The following is a 23,652-nucleotide window of genomic DNA, read 5'->3' on the forward strand; positions in this document are numbered from 1 at the left end:
ACGAAAAGAAAACTTGATGGGAACGAGTGTGAAAGAGCAATTTAAGGGGAGATGTGCATGTGCCAGTGCTGTGGGTTATACAAGATTTGCATGCTAATCATCCTAATAATAATGTAATGCCCAAAGCAACGAGGGCCATAGAAGGAAGCTTATCTCACTAGGAATGTGGCACAAAAATAGGTTAACATTTGAAGGCTTCCTTGTAATTTATGGACCTCACCTCATTTAGACATACATCACGAGAACCTGCTAGTTTCTTGATGGTGCTGGCTCAAACTAGCTTGGATTGTTGCCAGAAATTATGACTGTTTATCATCATGAAATACTCTAAACTGTATATATATATATATATATATATATATATATATAATGTATACACTGTGATTTAGTTTGTATTATTATTGTTAGTAGTGTTATTATTCTTTTCATACATACTATTAAATCATGCTCAATATTAAATAAGCATAAACTGTATATTGTTTAGGCGGCACGGTGGGCGACTGGTTAGAGCGTCAGCCTCACAGTTCTAAGGACCGGGGTTCAATCCCCGGCCCCGCCTGTGTGGAGTTTGCATGTTCTCCCCGTGCCTGCGTGGGTTTTCTCCGGGCACTCTACTTTCCTCCCACATCCCAAAAACATGCATGGTAGGTTAATTGAAAACTCTAAATTGCCCGCAGGTGTGAATGTGAGTGCGAATGGTTGTTTGTTTGTATGTGCCCTGCGATTGGCTGGCAACCAGTTCAGGGTGTACCCCGCCTCCTGCCCGATGATAGCTGGGATAGGCTCCGGCACGCCCGCTACCCGTGTGAAGAGAAGCGGCTCAGAAAATGTATGGATGGATGGATGGATGGACTTCAACCGGTACCTTATGCACTGGAGAGTGTGCTGGGAAACAGCTGGCAAAATCAGTGTTGCCAATTTGGCTTCTCATATTTGGCTTATTGATTGACAGCCAATGAGGTTGTTGGGAAATCCCTTGACCACCTCGTTTTTTAAATTTTAAATTCAGACGAGATCTTTTGTGGTGCTGTCAAAGAATGTTCCTCAATTTCGGCATCCAAAATCACATGTTCAAAGGATTTGGACATGATTAAAAACAATATGGACGTGATGAACTATTATTAGTCTTGTTTTCTATGAAGACGATGCACTTGCTCTCGATTTAGCCTGGAAAATGAGATGGTTGGAACGGATGCCACCATTGAAAAATCTGAAAATGGCCCGTTGAAAAATCACATTTTCGTCTAATATAATAAGAAAAATCTTTTCGACCAAAGAGTCAAGGTTTTGGGTCAGACATTTCCATTGATATCTGGACAAGTAAATTTGGCTCCGATTTGTGACATAAAAATAGGCACAAAATTCTTAATCCTGATTTGATTCTTCCAATCTCGATTTGCATGAGCGCTTGTACAGTGCATTGTGGGAATTGTAGTTTTCCTGCCGTTTTAAATTTCAGTTTTATTCTTAAAAAAGTATGTAATTCAAATAGTTATGTGACAGTGTTATGAAATATCTATATGCATTATCTAACTATAACCATTGTTTTTTTGTGGGTGCAAAACTAGGTGATTATGATTATGATTGCGATTATTATTATAATGATTTTGATTACTATGATGGCGAAGAAGAAGAAGAAGAAGATGATGATGATGATTATTATTATTATTATTAATGCTACTACCTTCTGTAGTTTGCGCTCAGTATTGCGAGTCAGAATGTGATTGGATATTCTGTTAAACCTGACCCAAGTCTTAGCCAATTGGGACGTCTTTAGCGCCAACGTCACCATGTTTACCCGGAAACCTGAGCTTCTCTCCACAGCTGCTGGAGAAATATAGAATTGATCACAAATTCGTCCCGTTTTATAACGTACGTTGTTCGTAACTGAACGTTTATCGCTATGTACAGCGGTCTCCTGCCCAAGGGTTTAACAGAAGACGACCTCAGTCCGGATGACCAGGAAGAGGAGCGTGGGCGTGAACTCGGGGAAGAATACGAAGAAAACCCCGTCTTCAAGACTCCGACGGTTATCGATGCTCCAAATGAACCCCCGACATGCAACCTGCCTGGCATATCCCAGGAGACGTGGCAAGTATGTTCGATATAATATGCAGTCTAACGTCATTTTACAGTTCATCTGTGGTTTGTTGCTGTTGTGATTTGTAATAATGCAGCTGTGGAAGACTTTCATTGCTCACATCCAACGTTTTTGCTCAATCCACGCTTGCAACATGGAACGGGATGCACGTTGCAGCGTTTATTCCAATGATATAACACGATTATGTATTAAATTTATAACAAACAGATCTATGGTTGCATAACTGTTATGAACTTACTGTGCTGTGTGTTTAAGAAATTTAATGAGCTGCGTAAGAAGAAAGACGAGACGAAGATGACGAAAATCCCGAGGAAAAAAAGAAGAAAAAACCGACAATGCAAGAAAGGTGTTTATAGTTATTCATGTTAACACTGTATTTCCTTATAGTGGCCACAGGCGTTATTATTATTGTTTTTTAAACTTAGTAAGTGGAGCAGAGACCGGGGGTGGATTTGGAGTAAGTACTTATGCAACACGTTATAATATATATATATATATATATATATATATATATATATATATATATATATATATAATATTACTGTTAAGCTATAAAACAAACAAAACAGTAAAGATGAAATGCCAAGAACAGACCCAGACTGGGTGGAACTCATCTGAAGACTCGTAACTCTGCCGAACATAAATATGGATGCACACAACTCCACTGCAGAGCGTGCACAGAGGCAATTGGACACTAGGCTTTACACGATCTGGATTTTTGGGGCCGATCAGTGAGTTTAAAAAAAAAAAAATCTTCAAAAGTATTCTCTATTCAAGTCATGTATTCTAATCAGTCAGGTCAAACCAACATTACAACATGACAGAAATAATGGGTGCTAATTTATTGTAATTCAATTACTTTATTGTAATTAGATTACGTCTCACACACCGAACCTTTAGAGCATGATTCGACAGAACGCCGGTACAACAGTTAGTGCTAGCACTAGCTTGCTAGGCTACATTACATTTTGTTGCCTGCTTGCGAGCCGTATCGTATTAAAAGTATGTGAACATACCTCAACCAAGCTTTAAATTAAAGTCCTCTCCCGAGCACCGGTGACTACCAGTACATTTCCCCCCCATTTTGTTCTTATAATACACAAAACGCGATCAATTGTTGTTGTCGCGGCCGTGGTAACCCGTGTATCCGGTCGCGTTGACAAGCTAAAGCCCAGTGATCGTAAAAGACGGGATGCGTTTGTATCAGAATACAAGATTTTATTGCAGTAGTCTGACAGTGCAATCGTGAAAGAGCACATTTGTCTTGCATTACGTGTTGTCTGTCCCACAACACTTTATTGGCTGTGAGATATTTATAGTACTACGTCAAAAGACACGTGACAAGGCTAAAAATAAACCAGCTTTTTGATTCAAATATACTGTACACGATGGCAACGCGGAGTAAATGTTTTTTGGGGAGTCATTGATCGGATCGGAGAATTGTGACATTAAAGGCGATCACCCATCCATCCATCCATTTTCTGAGCCGCTACTCCTCACTAGGGTCGCGGGCGTGCTGGAGCCTATCCCAGCTAACATCGGGCAGGAGGCGGGGTACACCCTGAACTGGTTGCCAGCCAATCGCAGGGCACATACAAACAAACAACCATTTGCACTCACAGTCACACCTACGGGCAATTTAGAGTCTCCAATTTATGCATGTTTTTGGGATGTGGGAGGAAACCGGAGTGCCCGGAGAAAACCCACGCAGGCACGGGGAGAACATGCAAACTCCACACAGTCGTGGCTGGGGATTGAATCTGGGTCCTCAGAACTGTGAGGCTGACGCTCTAACCAGTCGGCCACCGTGCCGCCAGCCGATCACCATAAAATGCTAATTATCGGCCAATACCGATCAGGCCGATCAGATGAGTGTAAAGTCTACTAATTACCAGTTAAAAAGTGTCTGCGTCTATTTGCGGAGAAGCGCTTATTTAAAGTGAAAGACAAACACACTGATTTATTGGCACGGCATCCAGTAGAGTGGAGGCCACTATTTGAGGAAATGCAGTACTATAGTCTGTAGACAAGCAGCAGCCTAACTAAACATTATGTTTTACAGCTCCTTACCTACAGTATAATACTCGACTACTTTAAAACAACACAGAAAATTCTGTATAGTGGAAATAACATTCTGAACACATTGTGCTTGATTGTTAATCTTCCAATATTGTGTATGCAGCCGATCAAAAGTCCAACTAAGTAATTGGTGTAGAGAATTAAAAACTCAATGTGTGTATATGTTGATGATATTGTGTGCCTGATACTGGTTTGAATATGGCTAACAGTGTCTCTTATGTCACTTGACTGCAACAGAAGGTGAAAAGCCAACAGAGACGAGGTACCAAATTGTCCTATTATCTTTGCACTTTGCAGAATGCAAAACAAAAGAACTAGTACTGAATATAATGTTGAAGAGCCAGAAAATTCTGTCAGTCCACACTACTGAAACTATAATTTCCTGTCAGCAGAGTGCGTCAGGAGGAGTTGGAGAAGCACTGGAATGGGCTTAAGCAATATTTTGGTGTAAATGATCGATTTCATCCCCCTGCATGTTCCAGCCCCCCTCCCAAGGTAATAAAACCTTCTGCCTTCTATCTTATCTGCGAGTGAGGTTTAATGCGGTGTCTGTCGTTGCTGTTGGTAATACTGTCACATCCTTTGTGTTTCCTTGCCACTATGTCCTTTCATTGTTTTATATGATATGACATCTGGATTAGAAAAATCCTCCCGGAAACTCAACCTGACACTGAGTAGAATATTAAGGATTATGTTCTGCTACATTTAGTGATAAGATTAGAAGCACGCTCCTTTCTTGTGTGGTTGAGATTAAAGTCAGATGTAGGGTTCTCCTTCACTGTGCAAATCCTCATAAAACCCCAAAATTTTGCTTAGCAAGAGGAACAAGGGTTTGCGTAAGTAGTTATGGGATATTGAACATTTTCCTCCAGTATGTCTCACAAAGTTGTGCATCTTAATATTCAGATGCAATGGAAACTGCAAATGAAGCAAAATGTGTGCGAGATTAATGAGCGCTATAACTGACCCAGAGAATAAAAGATGCTCTCATTTCAGTTTGAAATGATTGTAGTAATTATTTGGGATATATTTAATTTAATTGAAACTGTACTGATTTAGTTTCATTCTGATGGGTGCAATGATTAAAAGATAAAGAAGCTGAATGAAACCAAAACTTTTTTCATTTGTATAATGAGGCACTCTTAATCCCTCAAATGCATTTTCATGATTCCTATATGATTTCCATCCATCTACTATACTGCTTATCCTCACTAGGGTCGGTCCCAGCTGACTTTGGGCGAAAGGTGGGGTACGCCCTGGACTGGTCGCCAGGCAATCGTAGTCATATATAATTGAATTGCCGAAAATAATGTCTTAGTTTTTCTTATGAGGTGCAAAAGACGGATGTCAGCGAATAGTTAGAATTACAGCAAGTTATGGAACGTGATAGTGAGTTGTGGAATGTTCTGGATGTTTTTTGGGGAACAACACTATTTTCCTCATGCGGTATATTTTGAGTTGAGGTCAACAAATGTTTCATCAAAGGAGACAGTTGTAGCAACATCCTTCCCTTGTATTTTATTTTAATATGATGATATTTTGGGGCTGAACAAATCTGGCGGTCTGCTTCCATAGATAGGCTCATCACAGCAGAACTGCCTTTCGATCACAAAGCTCTGCTTCGTCCCGTAATGGAAATTTGTAATTAAAGTGACATTTATGTTTGGTAATCTCCTGTAGCATTTTTAAGATTCCCCCAATAGTGTCCAATCAGAAAGGTTTTCATTTGTGAGGGGAAATCTACATATTTGTAGTAATGGCAATCATATTAAAAATATGGCCCTGGGGACTTTTGAAGTTACTCTTTGATTTCCCCCCCCCCCAAAAAAAAAAAAACGCTGATTTTTTTTCTCTCTCCCCTCTTCTCTTCGTGCAGTCCGGCCTAGAAAAGAGCATAGAGAAGGCCATAGCTGAAGGGGACACTGCAAAGGCGGAGGAGATGAGCGACAGACTCGCCACTCGAGAGGTACATTGTGCTGATAAGAGATCTTTGGGGTGCTTGTGCTGTGACAAATCAGGCTAATGGATCCGTGGCCATTTCTGCCGCAAAGACATTGAGGAACATAAACATACCCAGACACCCACAATTCAGTCCTGCAGCCCTTTTCCATTGAGTTAATGGAAAGCCCTCCCCTTAGTTTTGAAGTGCTGCAGTTTTAAAGGACTTTTGGCTCTGCTTTTTAATGAAGGGTACATTGCTTTCAAGCCAACTCTTAAATAATTCCGCAGGTATGAGTTTCATACCTTTGAAGTGTACATGTCCCTAAATGCAGTGCCTGAAGTTTGTAACTTACCGCCTTGGTAGGCATCAAGGATCAAGTGGTTTGAAAGTAATTTAGCATAAAGTGTAGCACCCGAATATGTAATTGTACTTAAAAAGAAAGACAGCACCTACAGTACTTTGCTTTACATTCCTTCACCGTATAGTGAGTCTTAAAATGAGATTTTTTTTGTTTCTTGCTGTAGTTTGCTGACAGCATTGAAGACAGTTTTGCATTTTGCAATAGTTGCAAACATGTAACACTGACAGATGTGTTTTTTTGACCTTCCTTTTTTTCTCTTCAAAGCCACACAAATTTATTTGTTTCATGGTTACAGTAACAATCTCACATATAGCCACTCGCTAGTAATTTTTATTAATTAGTTTAATGAACCATGCTTGTTGATATCATCATCAGAATCATCTTTATTTGCCAAGTATGTCCAAAACACACAAGGAATTTGTCTCCGGTAGTTGGAGCCGCTCTAGTACAACAAACAGTCAATTTACAGAACACTTTGGGGACATAAAGACATTGACAAAAAACAATTGTGCAAAAAGATGCAGAGTCCTCTAGCACTTAGAGCAGTTCGAACGACTAATATTGCAATAGTCCGGTGCAATGACCATTGTGCAAAGGGCGCTGAGACTTCAAGGAGTGTATGCGGTTTAAAGTGACGAGTAGTGCGATCATCTGGGACAATGTCGGTTGTGCAAATGTTACAGATACTCCTCAATCAGTGTGCAAATGGAGCAGATGCTACTCTGGCATGAGTGGCCAGTATATGCAAATAGTGCAGCATGGCGAGACAACTACAGTGAGTGCATGAGTAATACATAATTGGCCCCACAGAAATGTGACAACGAACTAAAGTCAAAAAATTGCCAGCTTGTTGTAATGGAATTATAGGTTAGGTGTTTAAGAAGTTGATCGCAAGAGGGAAGAAGCTGTTGGAATGTCTACTAGTTCTAGTTTGCGTTGATCGGTAGCGCCTACCTGAGGGAAGGAGCTGGAAGAGCTGGTGACCGGGGTGCAGACGGTCCGAGAGGATTTTGCACGCCCTTGTCTTAGTTCTGGCAGCGTGCAAGTCCTCAATGGTGGGTAGGGGGGTACCGACAATCCTTTCAGCAGTTTTGATTGTCCGTTGCAGTCGGAGTTTGTCCTTTTTTGTAGCAGCACCAAACCAGACTGTGATGGAAGAACACAGGACCGATTCGATGACCGCTGTGTAGAACTGTCTCAGCAGCTCCGGTGGCAGGCCGTGCTTTCTCAGAAGCCGCAGGAAGTACATCCTCTGCTGGGCCTTTTTGAGGACGGAGTTGATGTTGTTCGCCCACTTCAGGTCCTGAGAGATTGTAATTCCCAGGTACTTGAAGGTCTCGACGGTTGACACAAGGCAGCTGGACAACGTGAGGGGCAGCTGTGCCGAAGGATGCCTCCTGAAGTCCACGATCATCTCTACCGTCTTGAGCGTGTTCAGCTCCAGGTTGTGTCGCCCGCACCACAGCTCCGCTTCCTGTCGATATGCAGACTCGTCACCGTCCTTGATGAGGCCGATGACAGTGGTGTCATCTGCAAACTTCAGGAGCTTGACAGTCGGGTTCGCTGAGGTGCAGTCGTTCGTGTAGAGAGAGAAGAGCAGCGGAGAGAGGACACAACCTTGGGGCGCCCCAGTGCTGATGCTGCGTGTGGATGAGGTGGCCTCCCCCAGCCTGACCTGCTCTGTCCTGCCCTTCAGAAAGCTGTAAATCCACTGGCAGATGGCAGGTGAGACGCTGAGCTGGAGAAGCTTGGTTGAAAGGAGTTCAGGGATGATGGTGTTGAACGCTGAGCTGAAGTCCACGAACAGGATCCTCGCGTAGGTCCCTGCACTGTCGAGGTGTTCTAGGATGAAGTGCAGTCCCATGTTGACTGCATCATCCGCAGACCTGTTCGCTTGGTAGGCAAACTGCAGGGGGTCCAGCAGGGGACCTGTGACACTCTTGAGGTGGTCCAGCACGAGACGTTCAAAGGACTTCATGACTACAGATGTCAAAGCGACAGGCCTGTAGTCATTCAGACTAGAGATTGCAGGTTTCTTGGGGACTGGAATGATGGTGGAGCGTTTGAAGCAGGATGGAACTTCGCACATTTCCAAAGATCTGTTAAAGATCTGAGTGAAGACTGGAGCGAGCTGGTCCGTGCAGACTTTGAGGCAGGATGGGGACACATGGTCCGGTCCTGTTGCTTTGTTAATCTTCTGTTGTTTGAAGATGCGTCTCACATCCTGTTCATGGATGGTTAACGCAGAAGTCAGAGGTGTGGTTGTGGTCGCGGGTGCGGCCGGGTGGGTGTGTGGAGTGAAACTGTCCTTTTCAAATCTGCAATAGAAGGTATTCAAGTCGTTGGCTAGTGTGCTATTGTTCTCAGCTTGGGGGGATCGTCGCTTGTAATTAGTCAGCGATTGGAATGCACGCCAGACTGATTTCGAGTCGTTCGCGCTAAACTGTTTTTCCAACTTTGCTGCATAGATCCTCTTTGCAATGTTAATTTCTTTAGTAAGCTGGTTTCTAGCTCGATTATACAGGGCCCTGTCCCCGCTCTGATATGCATCTTCCTTAGCTTGGCGAAGCTGCTTAAGTTTAGCAGTGAACCACGGCTTGTTGTTGTTGAATGTCCGAAATGATTTTGTTGGTACACAAACCTCTTCACAGAAACTGATATAGGATGTGACAGTGTCCGTATATTCATCCAGGCTGCCAGCTGAATTTTCAAAGACACTCCAGTCTGTGCAGTCTAAACAGCTTTGAAGTTCCATCTTTGCTTCATTGGTCCACTTTTTGACTGTTTTCACTGTAGGCTTCGCACATTTAAGTTCTTGCTTGTACGTCGGTATTAAGTGAATTAAGCAGTGATCAGACGAGCCCAGGGCTGCACGAGGTATAGCACGGTATGCGTTTTTTACCGTAGTGTAGCAGTGGTCTAAAGTATTATTTTCCCTGGTAGGACAGTCGATGTGCTGCTTGTATTTAGGGAGTTCGTGGTTGAGTTTAGCTTTGTTAAAGTCCCCGAGAATAATGAGGGGTGAGTCAGGGTGTTTTTTTTCAATTTCGTTGACTTGTTCGGCGAGCGTTAGGAATGCGGCGTTCGTGTTAGCTTGCGGTGTAATATAGACTCCAGCCAGTATAAACGATGCAAACTCACGTGGCGAGTAAAATGGTTTACAGTTCAAAAACAGCGACTCCAAATGCGGGCTGCAGTGTGTGCTGAGCACCGTGACGTCCGTACACCATTTTTCGTTTATATGGAGGCATATCCCGCCGCCCTTCGTTTTTCCCGATGATTCCATGTTGCGGTCCGCTCGATGAATGTTGAAGCCGGAAGCATGACGGCGCCATCGGGTACAGCGTCGCAAAGCCAGGTCTCCGTGAAGCACATGGCCGCGGAATGTCCGAAGTCTTTACTGGTCTTTAACAGAAGATGAAGCTCGTCCATTTTGTTGGGTAGGGAGCGTACATTCGCGAGGTGGATCGACGGGAAGGCCAATCTGTGTCCTCTCTTGCGGAGTTTCACCTGAATGCCGGCTCGTTTTCCTCTGTGGCGCCGCTTCCGCATCCATGCGCCGAAAACCGCGGACGCCGCTCCGGTGAGTAACTCGGGGAAAAAACTGAGCGGATTTTCGAAAGTTGGTGACAGAAAGTCCGCAGTAGCCTCCTTGATGGTTAGCAGGTCTCCCCTTGTGTAAGTGAGTCGTGTAAGGTCTCCAAAGACGGACGAAAAACACAAAAACAAAGACAATACTAGAGAGCGCGTTACCGAGGCGACCACACTGGTAGGCGCCATCTTTGGAAAAAAAAACAAAAAAAAACAAAATATCATCATGTTGTTGCACACACTTCAAGGCTAAGTTCCCATCATCCTCAGTAATATGGGATAAGAGTGTTTTTCTTACATCAGTACTGTCATGAACGGAACAGAGGATAGGACAGAGGTCGGTACACAGGTAGGCAATCCAAAAAAGGCAACAGTATCCAAAAACGTGAGGCAAAAAGGCAAGGTCGATAATTGGAACAGGGTCTAGCCTTACTGTGAGTCTGTGACGTGGAAACAAGGAATGCTGGAACGCGACAACAAGGTACAACGAACTGGCGACGAGAAAGAATGAGACACGAGGTTAAATGCAAGGGGTAATTAGGGTGAACGAGGCACAGGTGGTGAAGATGCTCTCAGGAGCAGGTGTGTATGAAACAGCGGGGAGACAAAATTTATTGTTAATTTTTTTTTTTTGGGGGGCATTTGAGGATCATTCGTTTTCATTTCACATGAAAAAAATGTTTTACAGTTTTGATACGAATATATAAAATACCAGATTATATGTTTTAATGTTATCAGGAAATGTTTTCAAGAAAATCTCATCTTCTTGGATAACTTGGGCCCCAAATATACTGGTCCTGTTGGAGATTTAAAAAAAAAAAAAAAAGAAAAGTTAAGTTAATTGTATATCAAGTGTTATGGGCATTATTGATATAGTCCATCATATTTGCATCAAACTTTGAGCCAAATGGGCAAATTTGAGGACTTTAAGAAAAGCAGTTGTGACTGGCACCTGCACTGTACTTTCAAAAAGCCTCTTAGAGTGCTGGTGGATGGCTTTAGCCTGAGCCGAGGTTCTTGCCTCACTGGCATTTGCTTTGTGTTTTGCCAGAACGGTGATGGGACCTGACAGCCGTCTGGCATCCTCTCCTCCTTGTTTAGCAGTGATAATTTCATTTCCGCCAGAGGAATGAATTGACCAATTAGGAGTCCTGGGAACTTAACTCTAAATGAGGTAGTCATTCCTACAGCACTCACTTTTGAACTCAAATGTAGGACAGCACAGATCTTTACAAACACAATGAACAGAGGTGCTTGAAGCCAAAAAATGTTTGAAGGATTCTGAATAAGATGTAATTGTAAAGGAGTATGGTGTATCTTTAATGCCACAGCCTGTTGTGCAGATAGCGTTAAGCAATGCATATGTTAATCGCAGTCCTGCTTACTTCTGACCAGAGGTGTCAAAAGTACTGTTATTCAGTACTTAAGTAAAAGTACTGATACCTGTGCAAAAAACTACTCTGGTCATAGTAAAAGTACTGAAGCCAATCCCTTACTTAAAAGTACAAAAGTACACACTTATAAATGTACTTAAGTAAAAAAGGTAAAAAGTAAATTGATGTTTTCCAGCCCAATTTTAAAATACATATAGGGTGATTTTTGTATCTCTCTAGATGCTTTGCTTGCTTTCTCTTGGGGGGACAAAAGACAAAACCAAAATAAAACAGATAGGTTTAAATGAAAAGACGAGCTGTTATATATATATTACTGAAATAAAGTTATATACAACATAATTCGTTAAAAATAAAAATGCTAGATTTGTTTCAAACCTAAATAACTTAAACTACTTAGTAACTACTCCTTAAAAAAAATTCTGCCCAGAGAAGTAATTGTTTTAAATATTATGTTAATGCTCAAACTTTATGACCTAATTTAATACCAGCGCGCCAGACTTTTAAACAAGGTAACTTTAAACAAATAAAAATAAATAAAATGTCATGGTTCACCCAAAGCTTTGCAGGTGCTTTAATAATATACTGGTAACAAGAATCTTATAAGATAAATAACTGGGTGTGGTGGAGGCAGGGTTGCCATCAAAGGCAATATGTATATGTTGAAAATAAAACATAACTGAATTTCTCAGCTGATTTTCATGAGGTTTACTTTTTGCCAACATCAAAGCATGTTCTATTAATACAGAACATTGGGGGGAAAAAACAGTCAAAATTATTCTTACCTATGAATTTAAAAGGTTCCCAGCAAATACGTTTTGCTTTCCATGAAAAAACTCACGTCTGTACCACAAATGAAAAACTATTTAATCCTACTGAAGGAGAACAATACGGGAACACAAATAAATTTATTCCCAGAGAAAACTGAAATACAGTGTTGTGATATGTGTTTAAAAACACATCTAAACCCATAACAGTTCACATTTGAATACAAATGACGAACACCAATAACAAGTAAATATCCACTAAACAGGCATAAACACATCAGGACTACATTTCAGTACTACAGATTGTATTCTTTTTATGCCTGCAAAGCTAAAAAAAAGAAATTAAAGACTCGCAATCATTTGAAGTTAAGCAACACAGGCATGTCAAGCCTAAATTTCAAGTAACACATTCAGAGTTCTCGCCAACGGGTTCATTGCCTATGTTTGGTATACGTCTTTGATTTGGAAGAGCTGCTTAATGTTCATAAAGCCACGGTCTCACAACATATGAAACACAACAGTTTTTAGCGGGCTTCTGGAAGAATAGAAAAGTACTGGTCCATCCATTTATCTTGAAAAACTCTCTTTTCTGAGTTAACTTTCCTTTTGTACAGGCACTACAGCGTCCTGCTTCTTCAAGTCCGCAAATCTTTTCCGGTAAACAAACTATTTCATTTAATTTCATTAATCTGTTACAGCGGTGTATTATAGAGAAAAAACGTCCGCATGATGATGCCCGGCATTTGAAGATACCTGTTTTATAGGAATTAAGGTCTATTTTAAAAAATAAACGGCGGAACAAGTTGGCTGTTTTACCACCCCGTCTTCTACACCTTATGTTCGCTAATCTTAGAAGGTTTTAAAAGTATGGAGCTCAATTTTAAAATGTAAGGAGTAGAAAGTACAGATATTTGTGTTAAAAAGTAATAAAAATTAAGAAATAAAAAGTTGCCAGAAAAATAAATACTCAAGTAAAATACAGATACCAGAAATATCTGTTTAAGTACAGTAGACACCTCTGCTTCTGACAGGGGTCGGTGACAAATATTTGGAGGATCAATAGTCCCCGGTGTGGCCAGAATCAATTTCAAGGTTATAATTGAGTGGCTCATTTGGTACGCAGTAGCTTAGGTCTTTAATTTGTTTATGCTCGTAACACCAAGACAAGATTGTCGCAGGCTTTTCTCAGAAACAATATAAACAGGTTTTCCTAGCAAAAGATGCAAAAGCATTCTGACAGCTGTGAAAAACTAAAGAGGCCTGTTTGTCCCTCTAGGCATTGTTTTGTAAAGAAAATGCTACGACATGTTGATTACATGATTTATTCTGAGAGAAATGTGAAGGAGACAGAAAGCTGGCTGTCAGCATCTAGGATTTCTTACTGTTATGAGCTCCATCACATCATTTAATGGCTTTAATTTTACTTAGTACTTTCTTTTTTCATTTGAACATCACAGCACTGTGGTAAAAGTAGCTAAGAAATTCAGTCCAAATGGTTAAATACAGTACAATACATCAATTGGGAATATCACATTGAGTTATTTTATTCTTAATTTTTTTTAAAGAAGTATAAAAATGTGTTGTTAATTAGTGCATGATGACACATACTTTTTTTTAAGTGAAAATAGTTGGATATTCAAAGATGAAGTCAAGAAATCGCATTCCCTCTTAGATACCGAACGATCATAAGTGTCTACATGGCTTAGACAAAGCTCCCTAATGTATTCCTTTAATACTTAAACCGTGCAGTTCGGGGCTCTTCTCTCATAAAGATGTCTGTAGGTTCTTCTCATCACGGTAATACCGCTTCTTAAATACCTCTTCTTAGAACCCATAGAAGACACAAATGTAATAAAAAAATAAAAAATAAAAATGTAGCTTCTGAATGAGTCCACGTAGCTCAGTACTGTATTCGGAGGTCTAAGTCCTCCAATTAAGTAGACAGGTTCTCTTATCTTGATAAATGCACATGCTTTTGCACTACTTATAAGTTTCATATGGGCTAATTAATTCTGTAATTAGCATAACATTGAGTGACTGACACGTAGTGTAGCCCCAAGCTCTGTCGGGAGATGTGATAGCGTCCAGAAACTCGCAATTGACAGATTGATTTTGTAGCTATTTCAGTTAAATGAGGCAGTGCAGGAAGTTGATAACAAATTAGACCTACAAAGCTACAGGGCCTCTCTGTCAGAAGTGAAGTTAACCCTGCAGGAGGAGTGCTATGTACCAGATGACAGACATTTGTTTGATTTGGAAACTGCTCTGTTCTTATTATACAATATTTATATGATGCAAAATTATGCAAAACACACATTCCTTGTGTGTTTTTGACATACTTGGCAAATAAAGATGATTCTGTTTCTGCAGTATTTGACCAACACAACACCAAACATTCAGAGAGAAACGACAAAAGAAACAAGTCAAAAATGACACTGTACCACAAAAGCATGTTTATCTGGGTATAAACATGTAGCATGATATTGAGTTTAATAATACATTTTTAAATAGCTGGAAAAAAAAAACTGACAGGTTACAGAAAAGACTCACTGTCATCTTTTGGATGATTTAAAAAAAGCAAGAGCCCTAAGATTAAACCTTGTTGAACGCACCTCTTGGATAGAATGGGATTCTGACCTTAATGACCATTTCAAAAATGTCTATAAAACAAAGAAAATGAACTTTACACTTTAAAATAATATTTACTAGTTTAAGGGAGGGTGGTACGGTGGACGACTGGTTAACACGTCTGCCTCACAGTTCTGAGGACCGGGGTTCAAATCTGGCCCTGCCTGTGTTGAGTTTGCATGTTCTCCCCGTGCCTGGGTGGGCTCCCACGTCCCAAAAACATGCGTGGTAGGTTAATTGAAGACTCTAAATGGCCCGTAGGTGTGAATGTGAGTGCCAATGGCTGTTTGCTTCTATGTGCCCTGCGATTGGCTGGCGTTCGGTTCAGGGTGTACCCCGCCTCCCGCCCGAAGATAGCTGGGATAGGCTCCAGCAGCCCGCGACCCTAGTGAGAATGAGCGGTAAAGAAAATGGATGGATGGATGGATAGTTTAAGGGAGATGTTTGTGCATTTTCCTAGTCCTGTACCCTACATAACAACTATCAAGTCAGACAAAACCTAACTTTGAACTCGGCAATATTCTTTCACTAATCAACTCTTTTGTTATTGTGTTTCATTCATCCTTAAAATTAATAATTACTCACTTTTTTCTTATTTAAATAACAGTGCTAGTGGGGTCTTTTGAAATTGAGGTTGTCCTTTATGTGGAAGAAGTGGGTTTATTTTATGACAAAAGACCGTCACACCATGTTAGAGTGTAGAGTCTCCCCGTAGCAGTCATCTCAACTATTAGAGAGGCATTACCACTTCAAAACAGAAACTCTATTCAGTCTCCCACAATGGTGAGTGTTGGGTCCATTCTATGACTGCAGCAGCAAAGGAATATGAAAATGAAAAATTATGTTACATGGCCTCACAAGTCCATAACGTAGATGTATATGCATCTGTATATAAACCGCATGGCAATATGATAGATCTGTGTAACCTTTAATGCTCAAGTATTGTGATTTTGTTTTTAAGTGTCGTGGGGAAACAAAAACAAACATCTTTGGTACATCACGATATGTACTGTATGTCATGGAAAGAACTTGTACAAAGAGTCATCCTGCGACTTAAGCATATGTTGTATAAGCACACACTATATAATCAGAATCAGAATCATCTTTATTTGCCAAGTATGTCCAAAACACACAAGGAATTTGTCTCCGGTAGTTGGAGCCGCTCTAGTACAACAGACAGTCAATTTACAGAACACTTTGGAGACATAAAGACATTGACAAAAAACAATTGTGCAGAAAGATGCAGAGTCCTCAAGCACTTAGAGCAGTTCGAATGACTAATATTGCAATAGTCCGGTGCAATGACCATTGTGCAAAGGGCGCTGAGACTTCAAACAATTAAATAGTTAAAACCACAGGTTAAAAATACACTTTCTTCCATAATATTACCATTAAAAAAATCCATTGGAAAGCTGATTTGTCCAATTAACCTTTTTTCAGGAGCAAGAAAAACAAATATTCACAGCATTGTGAAGTGTTTTATAAAAGCAACACAAACAACTTTATTCAGAGTCATCATTGTATGAGGTATCCATGAATTCAATATTTTAAAATGTTTAAGCGGATGGTTTTCAGAACAGGTACATCCATCCATCCATTTTCTGAGCCGCTTCTCCTCACTAGGGTCGCGGGCGTGCTGGAGCCTATCCCAGCTGTCATCGGGCAGGAGGCGGGGTACACCCTGAACTGGTTGCCAGGGCACATACATGATTCTGATTCTGATTCTGATCGGGCAGGAGGCGGGGTACACCCTGAACTGGTTGCCAGGGCACATACACACAGACAACCATTCGCAGTCACAGTCATGCCTACGGGCAATTTAGAGTCTCCAATTAATGCATGTTTTTGGGATGTGGGAGGAAACCGGTGTGCCCGGAGAAAACCCACGCAGGCACGGGGAGAACATGCAAACTCCACACAGGCGGGGCCGGGGATTGTACCCGGGTCCTCGGAACTGTGAGGCTGACGCTCTAACCAGTCGGCCACCGTGCCAGAACAAGTTCATGACTCGTTTAATTGCAAGCGTCCAATTTAACACTAATTAGTTTGTACTTAAACAAAATGGCAACTCAAAAGGAATTATATTTCCCTCAACTTAAAAACAATCAATAGAAAAGTAATGCTGCTATGAAAGCATTGCCTTCATATTTTACCTTGAAATCAACAAAGTTCACAGTGACATGGTGACTTTAACTTACTTTATTTTTACCAGAATTTCCCTGATTTTGAATCTGATTTAGTTTAGAGAAATTATAATGTAATCCTTTTGCTGTGTCAATTCCAATGCTAAATACACAATATGTTTTTATTGGACGTGTAGAAAGATATCAAGATTCGCATGCCATTTAAAAACTGTGCAATTGTACATGGACTTTGGACAGCGGTTGCACCATGAGCAATAGCAATATAAATATTTTGTCGTACAATAATTAATGATATTTTAATTCTTATTAGTTTATTAACCTGACATTCTCTATAGTTGAAAAATGATTTATTTTGAGTATTCAAGTGAGTACAGCTTTTTGTTTCGTAGCATTTTAACATGCTGATGGTTGTGAACTAATTATCTCATTATGGCACAGCTCAAATGTCAGTCGAGGTCTCTGAAAGAAAAAGCCACACTGTCCTTGAAATCTAGCCTTTGGAAGGCCAGCCTGAATAGCTGTGAAACAAAGGTTCCGTGGCATTTTGGCGGGGCGACCTGGCAGTTTAGCTAAAACAAATGTTTTGTGATATTAATCTTTTTTGTTTTTCCTCCTCCTCCTCCTTTACTCTGCCCTCCCTGTGTTGTAATGCAAAAAAATAATAATGAGCAGAGCATTAATGGAAGGTTGGCTTTATCAGATTTGGACTTTCTCCTCACCACCATCAGAGAATGAGGCTGACTGTCCCTGCGCAACGCCCCTCGGGCCACCGTGTGGAGAGTTTAGTGAAACTCTCTTCTTTGTTCCCTTTCCCTTCATCATAAGCAATTTATCAGTCAATGAACTTTTATTGTATCTCTGGATGACTCACATTAAATTTTCACCCATTAATTTGAAACTGGATTTCAAAAATGGGAACAAAGCTTTTATCAAATGCCTTGGAATCTCATTTGGATTATTGTATTTTATTAATTACTTGATAGACAAAGCATACTTTTCAATGTAGATTTGTGTGCTGTTTAATTAATTAGCATGTTTTCTATTTTAATTAAAGCATTTTTTAAATTGGAGCCCACAGCAAAACACATATATAATTTGTTTGTAATTATGCCTTAATTGCTAGTAGTGAAAGCTTAGTACCCGTGGTTTCTTTTTTTTCATGATTGCCGTTTATTGCTAGTCACTCATTAATTATACTGTTTTCTCTAATTAGCTTATAAAACTGTTGATGGCATATTACTCTAAGTGTGAGTTCAAAGCTTGCTAATAAGCCCACCCCACTCAGAAGAGGCAAGATAATGGATTGTGCACAAGCAAGTGAACTTTTTTTTGTGTCTGCTCCCTAATGATGACACGTCATCTGTATCTCAAATCAGATTACTTGAAGAGAAAATTGAGACATTGCTGTTCGCATGTGTCCTCCCCGGAGTTCTTTTCCTTTTCCTGCCATGTAATTGTGTTTTTCAAAGTGGTGGCAAGATTACAAAAGTTCTTCTGAGGCTGCCCACTGGGATGTGCATTGGGACGTAGCATTGTAACGGCAATAATGCTGTATTTCAATTATTCATTCTTCCATAGTATATATTGTTCACTGTGATTTGAATATTGCAGTTATTGGATATCCTACAATGACATTGGCCAAGCTGGCAGAACTTGCTTGGATCTATTCGATTGGTTTATTGACTGTTTAAGAAGAAATATTTTAATAGTGTAGAGTTTCATATTATTAACACATTCACTGCCATTGAATGCTTTAGAAGTCAAATATCCATGTTAACTGGGAAGGCTGGCAGTGAATGAGTTAATACATGATCTGAAGATGTACACTGTAGAGGGTTTCCTAATCTTTTCAGTTCAAAACCCAGATTCCTCCCAATTTATTTCCATAGGATTGACCAATACATATCATACATTAATGATAAGGAATATACTAGTAATAGACAGTACTCAAATTACATTAAATTTGTTATTATTAATAATGAATAATATTCATAAATATGAAGACCCTGATGTCTTAATGATTTCTCACAATAATTTTCAACAATGGTTTAACAAGGTAGGAAGCAGGTAAATATCCATGTGCAACAGTTTTTTTTTTTTTTTTTTTTTTTTTTACTATAAATCTCCGTCAGTGTTTAAATTTCAAATGACCACTTCTATAACAATCTTGGGAAATCAGTATATCCTCTCACTGATGAGCTATTTTTAAAACATGCTGCTGGATAATCGTGATCCTTGCGGGCTACCTGGTGACCGAGGGCAGCATGTTGGTGACCCCTGATCTAGATGCTCATTTTATGATTCAGATGAATTTACTCTCACTTGGGTTGTTCTCTGTAGGATTTGACACCGTGGGTTGTCTTCTGTAGGATTTGACACTGGTTGTGTGCTTAGTTTATTTCAGTCTGTTGGCTCACATTTGGATGACATGGGGTCTCTGTCTTTTCGAAGGCGATATGGGTGGTGTCCATTGATCTCTTGATCCTTTGACCTCCCCAATGTTGCTGCAACAAAACATGCTTTCTTCCCCTTCTGCCTCAATTTTAAGAAATTATGATGGAATAACACACACACTGCCTAATCTGATATTCATTCCTTTCTTATATAGCCCTTCGTGCCAAGGTTGACTAAGGCCACATTATTTAGGCATTAAGGTAGTGTGATAAGGGAATTAGGCTGGTCATTAATCGTTTACACGTCAAATGCACCAGAGCAGCTCGGGGAGGTGATTTAGTGAGGCAAAGCCATATAGCCCTTGTTAATCCACCTCTCACACATTTTAATTGGAAGAGTCTTCCTGGATAGGAAATTTATGAATGGCTGTGAGGCAATTTTGTCCATAAAGCCATCATTTATTTGATATTGTTAGAAGAAACATTAACACTTTTTCCACATGGAGACGCGTTTTTCATCTTTAATTGAGGTATTGTATTTTATAGCTGTTTGATTGCGACTCTTTTGAGAGCCCTACAATGTATTATTTCAGTTGTGTAATATGCAATGCAGCAGGCAGTTGTTGTTTTTTCCCCCCTCAACGCATTGGGTTCCCATGTTTGGATCTCCATTTGAATCTCCATGACGACCCAAACTTGAATGAATCAGTACTATTGACTTAACCCTCATCGTGGCCTTAAGCTGCAGTGGCAGAACTGAGCACAATGATGTTTTTTTTTCTTTATTTGCATTCAAATCTACCATAGGTCAGACTATTAATCCTCAGAATAAACCTTATTTTTAACAGGGCTGTGCACAGGACACACGAGAGAGAAACTCCAAAACAGGAAGATGATTATGACAGGCACTTATCATATATTAATATGTGTGGCAGTGGGAAAAACTGCCTCTTAGGGCCACATAAACATAGACTGCAGGAGGTTTCTTGTCTCGTGCCTTTGTCCCAGCTTTGTACTTCCATTCTTATTTGCACTAGCTTCTGATGTGAGAGGATTTGGCACTAAGATACATGAGGTGGGGGAGGGAAAAGAAATCCTCAAAAGTGGATAAAAAATTTTTTAATGAAAAATAATGTCATATTACAGAAAAACATGAGAGGCTAATTTGTGCCGACTTTTTGCTAATTTTGTTCTCACCACAGAAAGAGGAACCGTCACCTGCTCGGCGCCACAGTGCTGACAGTGCCAGTGATCCATGAAATAAGCTGCCGCTGGCTTTGTTCAGATAAGAATGAACAAATCTGCACAATGTACTGCTCTCGGAATCTCATTTTCATACTTGCATGCAGGCTGAAGGAAATAAGCTGTTTGCAGGCTTGATTAATCAGACATTTGAGGTTTTTTTTTTTGTCTCTTTGATCTGTTCTGTCTCCAAGGTAACTTGGTTGACATTAATGTTGAGCCTCAGCTAAGATAATCACAAAACTAAACTGATTAAAGAAGGCAAAATTATGAGCTTTTGTTACTTCTTATTTTATATTTTTTTATGAAGTACATTGTACGTTTGAATTAACAAACATGGGAATAATGGTTATGAGCGTGTTCTTTTAATTTTGGCTTTGCAATGTTTGGGCAGCTTTCAAATGGCTCAGCGGGAGAGCAGGTGATTGTGCATAATCCCTAAGTGGGGGAAAAAAGGTAACTATGTGAACCCATTTAGTGTCATGCTATATCGTTTGATTGTTCCCCAACAATGAGGCCTCATAGCCACAGAGGTGCTGTTGGATTTGTCAATACTGTAATTTAATAAACGTGTGTGTATAATCTTCCTGCCGCATCGCAACTACTCGGAAGCATCGGCACCGGTCCAACAGAGAGCAGGGAAAAGCCCTGGTGTGCTCTCATCTGCTTGCAAATCTACTGCAAATGCAGACTTTGTTGCCCGTTGTAAGGCTCTGCAAGCAAGAGGAGAAAACATTATTTGGAGAGTTTTAAAAGCTAGAAAATGGCAAAGGACTGTCATCATATGTACGCTCCAGGTTATACAGACGTTTTCACAAATCTTGTGGTGGCTGTAAAGATGAATGCCTTGAGGGCCCTGCCACAGCCCGCCACTTGCAGCCAGCCAGAGCCCTTATCTTAAATCCAAGCAAAGTACCATTAATCTTTTTGAAAGACCTTTATGGCTTTTAATGTATCCCAAATTAGAACATTTTACACCCTTGGTTCCTGAAATATAGTGATAAAAAGCCTTTAGTTTAATTTTTTCCTGCCTGCTCGCTCTGACCTGCTTAATCCCAGCATGCATTAGGAGATATTTTAGTTTCAGTCTTTCTAATAAAGTTTATCCCACTTAATTATAATTGAAACTTTTTTTTTTCCCTCCCAGTTTTTTTTCTTCTTCGAAGTGGCGCAGTGGTGGCACATTTCTTCATTACCTCAATACTTTCTTCCCCTTTGATTGTGCTGTGAATATTACAGCGAATTACCCCAACATTTGGTGAAATTGTTCCAAGTTGTTTATCGAAGTTTGCCTCTGCTTGAATAATATACCTATCTCACGAGTGACAGAGGAGGCAGGATTTTCCCTTTGTTTCCTGTGCTTCTGTGTGACTGGGGTTATTGGGATTATTCTACTTCACAATACACAGGTGTCTTCCCTGGGATTTGAACGTTTGCCTCCTGCTGTCACGGTCCTTCTCTGGAGGACCGAGGACCGCAGGGACTGCCTCCAGTATTCCAAAACAGAAATGCTTTTGATGATTGAGAAGTGCATTTGGCGTTTTTCATCATGTTTTAATGTTAATTGTTTTTTTTTGTTTTTTTACAACAAATAGAGACTATAAACCATATATGTGTCTTTCTGACTCATGAATGCGTTGTCTTGTTAAAAAGAAAACCGGTGGTAGGTAATTGCAGTCAATTGCACTGAATATTTCCAAAGGAATTTTCAACATTTTGGAAACTTTTCAGTCGAGTTATATGTATCCAAGCTGCAAATATTTTGCAGAGGTCACCTGCCTCACCTTCACCAACTCGACATGAGAAAAACCTTGAGGGGGATGTAGGGGGTCCAGCGTTACTCATCGAGACGTCAATTTATTAAAGATTGTGTTTTTGACAACAGAGGCATTTTTTTTTTTTTTTTTTTTAGCGAGGGGGGAAGTCAAAATAAAGAAGTGAGATAATGTGGGTTCAAAAGTTTGCACACCCTCTTATACAGAAACTGGGGATATGACTGTGTTCAGAATTAACCAATCACATTCAAACGCGTTCAATGGGTGTCAGCACACAACTCTCACCCTTTATCTTAAAGTTCCTCTCGTTAACCTCAAATAAAGTTGAGCTCTTCTAGTAGCCTTTCCTGGACATATTATTTAGTTTTAAGCATAAGCCGGAAGGTTTTGTCCTCACACTGACTGGTCTTTGGAACTGTTTATATTTCCCTCCACCTTGACTAAGGCCCAAGTTCCAGCTAAAGAAAAACAGCCCTGCGAAGCATGACACTGCCACCATCATGTTTCACTGTTGTTTTGATGACGAGCAGTGTTTACCTTTTGGAATTATGGCCAAAACGTTCGAACTTGGTTTTATAGGACCATAACACATTTTCCCACATTTTTGGAATATATTAAGGGTTTTTGTAAGATAAGGCTTCCGTCTTGCCACGCTACTCCATAGCCTAGACAAATGGGGAGATTGTTCTCATATGAGCTAAACAGCCAGGACTTTCCAGGAATTTCTGAAACTCCTTCAGTGCAGCTGTCAGCTTCTTGGCAGCTTCCTGTACCAGTTTTCTTCTTTTCCTTTCATCCATTTTGGTGGGACGTCCAGTCTTTGGTAATGTCACTGTTGTGGCATATTTTTTCCACTTGATAATGACTGCCTTCACAATGTTCTGGACTATGGACTATAGGAAATTCTTTTGTACCTCCTGACTGATCTTCGAACAATGGGATCCCTCTGATGCTGTGGATGCTCTCTGTGGATCATGGCTTGTGCTATAAAATGTGACTACAAAAATGTCAAGCCTACTAGAACAACTGAACTTTATTTGGTGTTAAACAGAGACACTTTAAATGGTGGCAGGCATGTGCTTACTCTCATTTATCATGAATGTGATTGGTCAATTCTGAACACAGTCAGATTCCCAGTTATAAGAAGCTGTGTGAACTTGCGCAACCACATTCTCAAGTCTGTTGTTTTTAACACCCCTCTCTACGTGCAGACTCCTCACAGAAACGCTCAAGACGAC

At 40.3% G+C, this 23,652-nt stretch overlaps 1 protein-coding gene across 4 annotated transcripts in view; it reads left to right on the forward strand.

Moving 5' to 3' along the window:
- The first annotated feature begins 1,803 nt into the window (after positions 1-1,803).
- fam204a (family with sequence similarity 204 member A) overlaps positions 1,804-23,652 on the forward strand; it is a 70,676-nt gene continuing 48,827 nt past the window's right edge. For all 4 annotated transcript variants that reach the window (XM_061690884.1, XM_061690883.1, XM_061690881.1 and 1 more), the window contains exons 1-5: positions 1,804-2,095; positions 2,357-2,447; positions 4,418-4,442; positions 4,573-4,675; positions 6,057-6,146. In XM_061690884.1, coding sequence (XP_061546868.1) covers positions 1,904-2,095; positions 2,357-2,447; positions 4,418-4,442; positions 4,573-4,675; positions 6,057-6,146 — 501 coding nt within the window. In that variant the 5' untranslated portion in view covers positions 1,804-1,903. The remainder of the gene's footprint in view (positions 2,096-2,356; positions 2,448-4,417; positions 4,443-4,572; positions 4,676-6,056; positions 6,147-23,652) is intronic.

Source organism: Phycodurus eques, chromosome 11 (assembly GCF_024500275.1).
Source record: "Phycodurus eques isolate BA_2022a chromosome 11, UOR_Pequ_1.1, whole genome shotgun sequence".
In the NCBI taxonomy this organism is placed as follows: domain Eukaryota; kingdom Metazoa; phylum Chordata; class Actinopteri; order Syngnathiformes; family Syngnathidae; genus Phycodurus; species Phycodurus eques.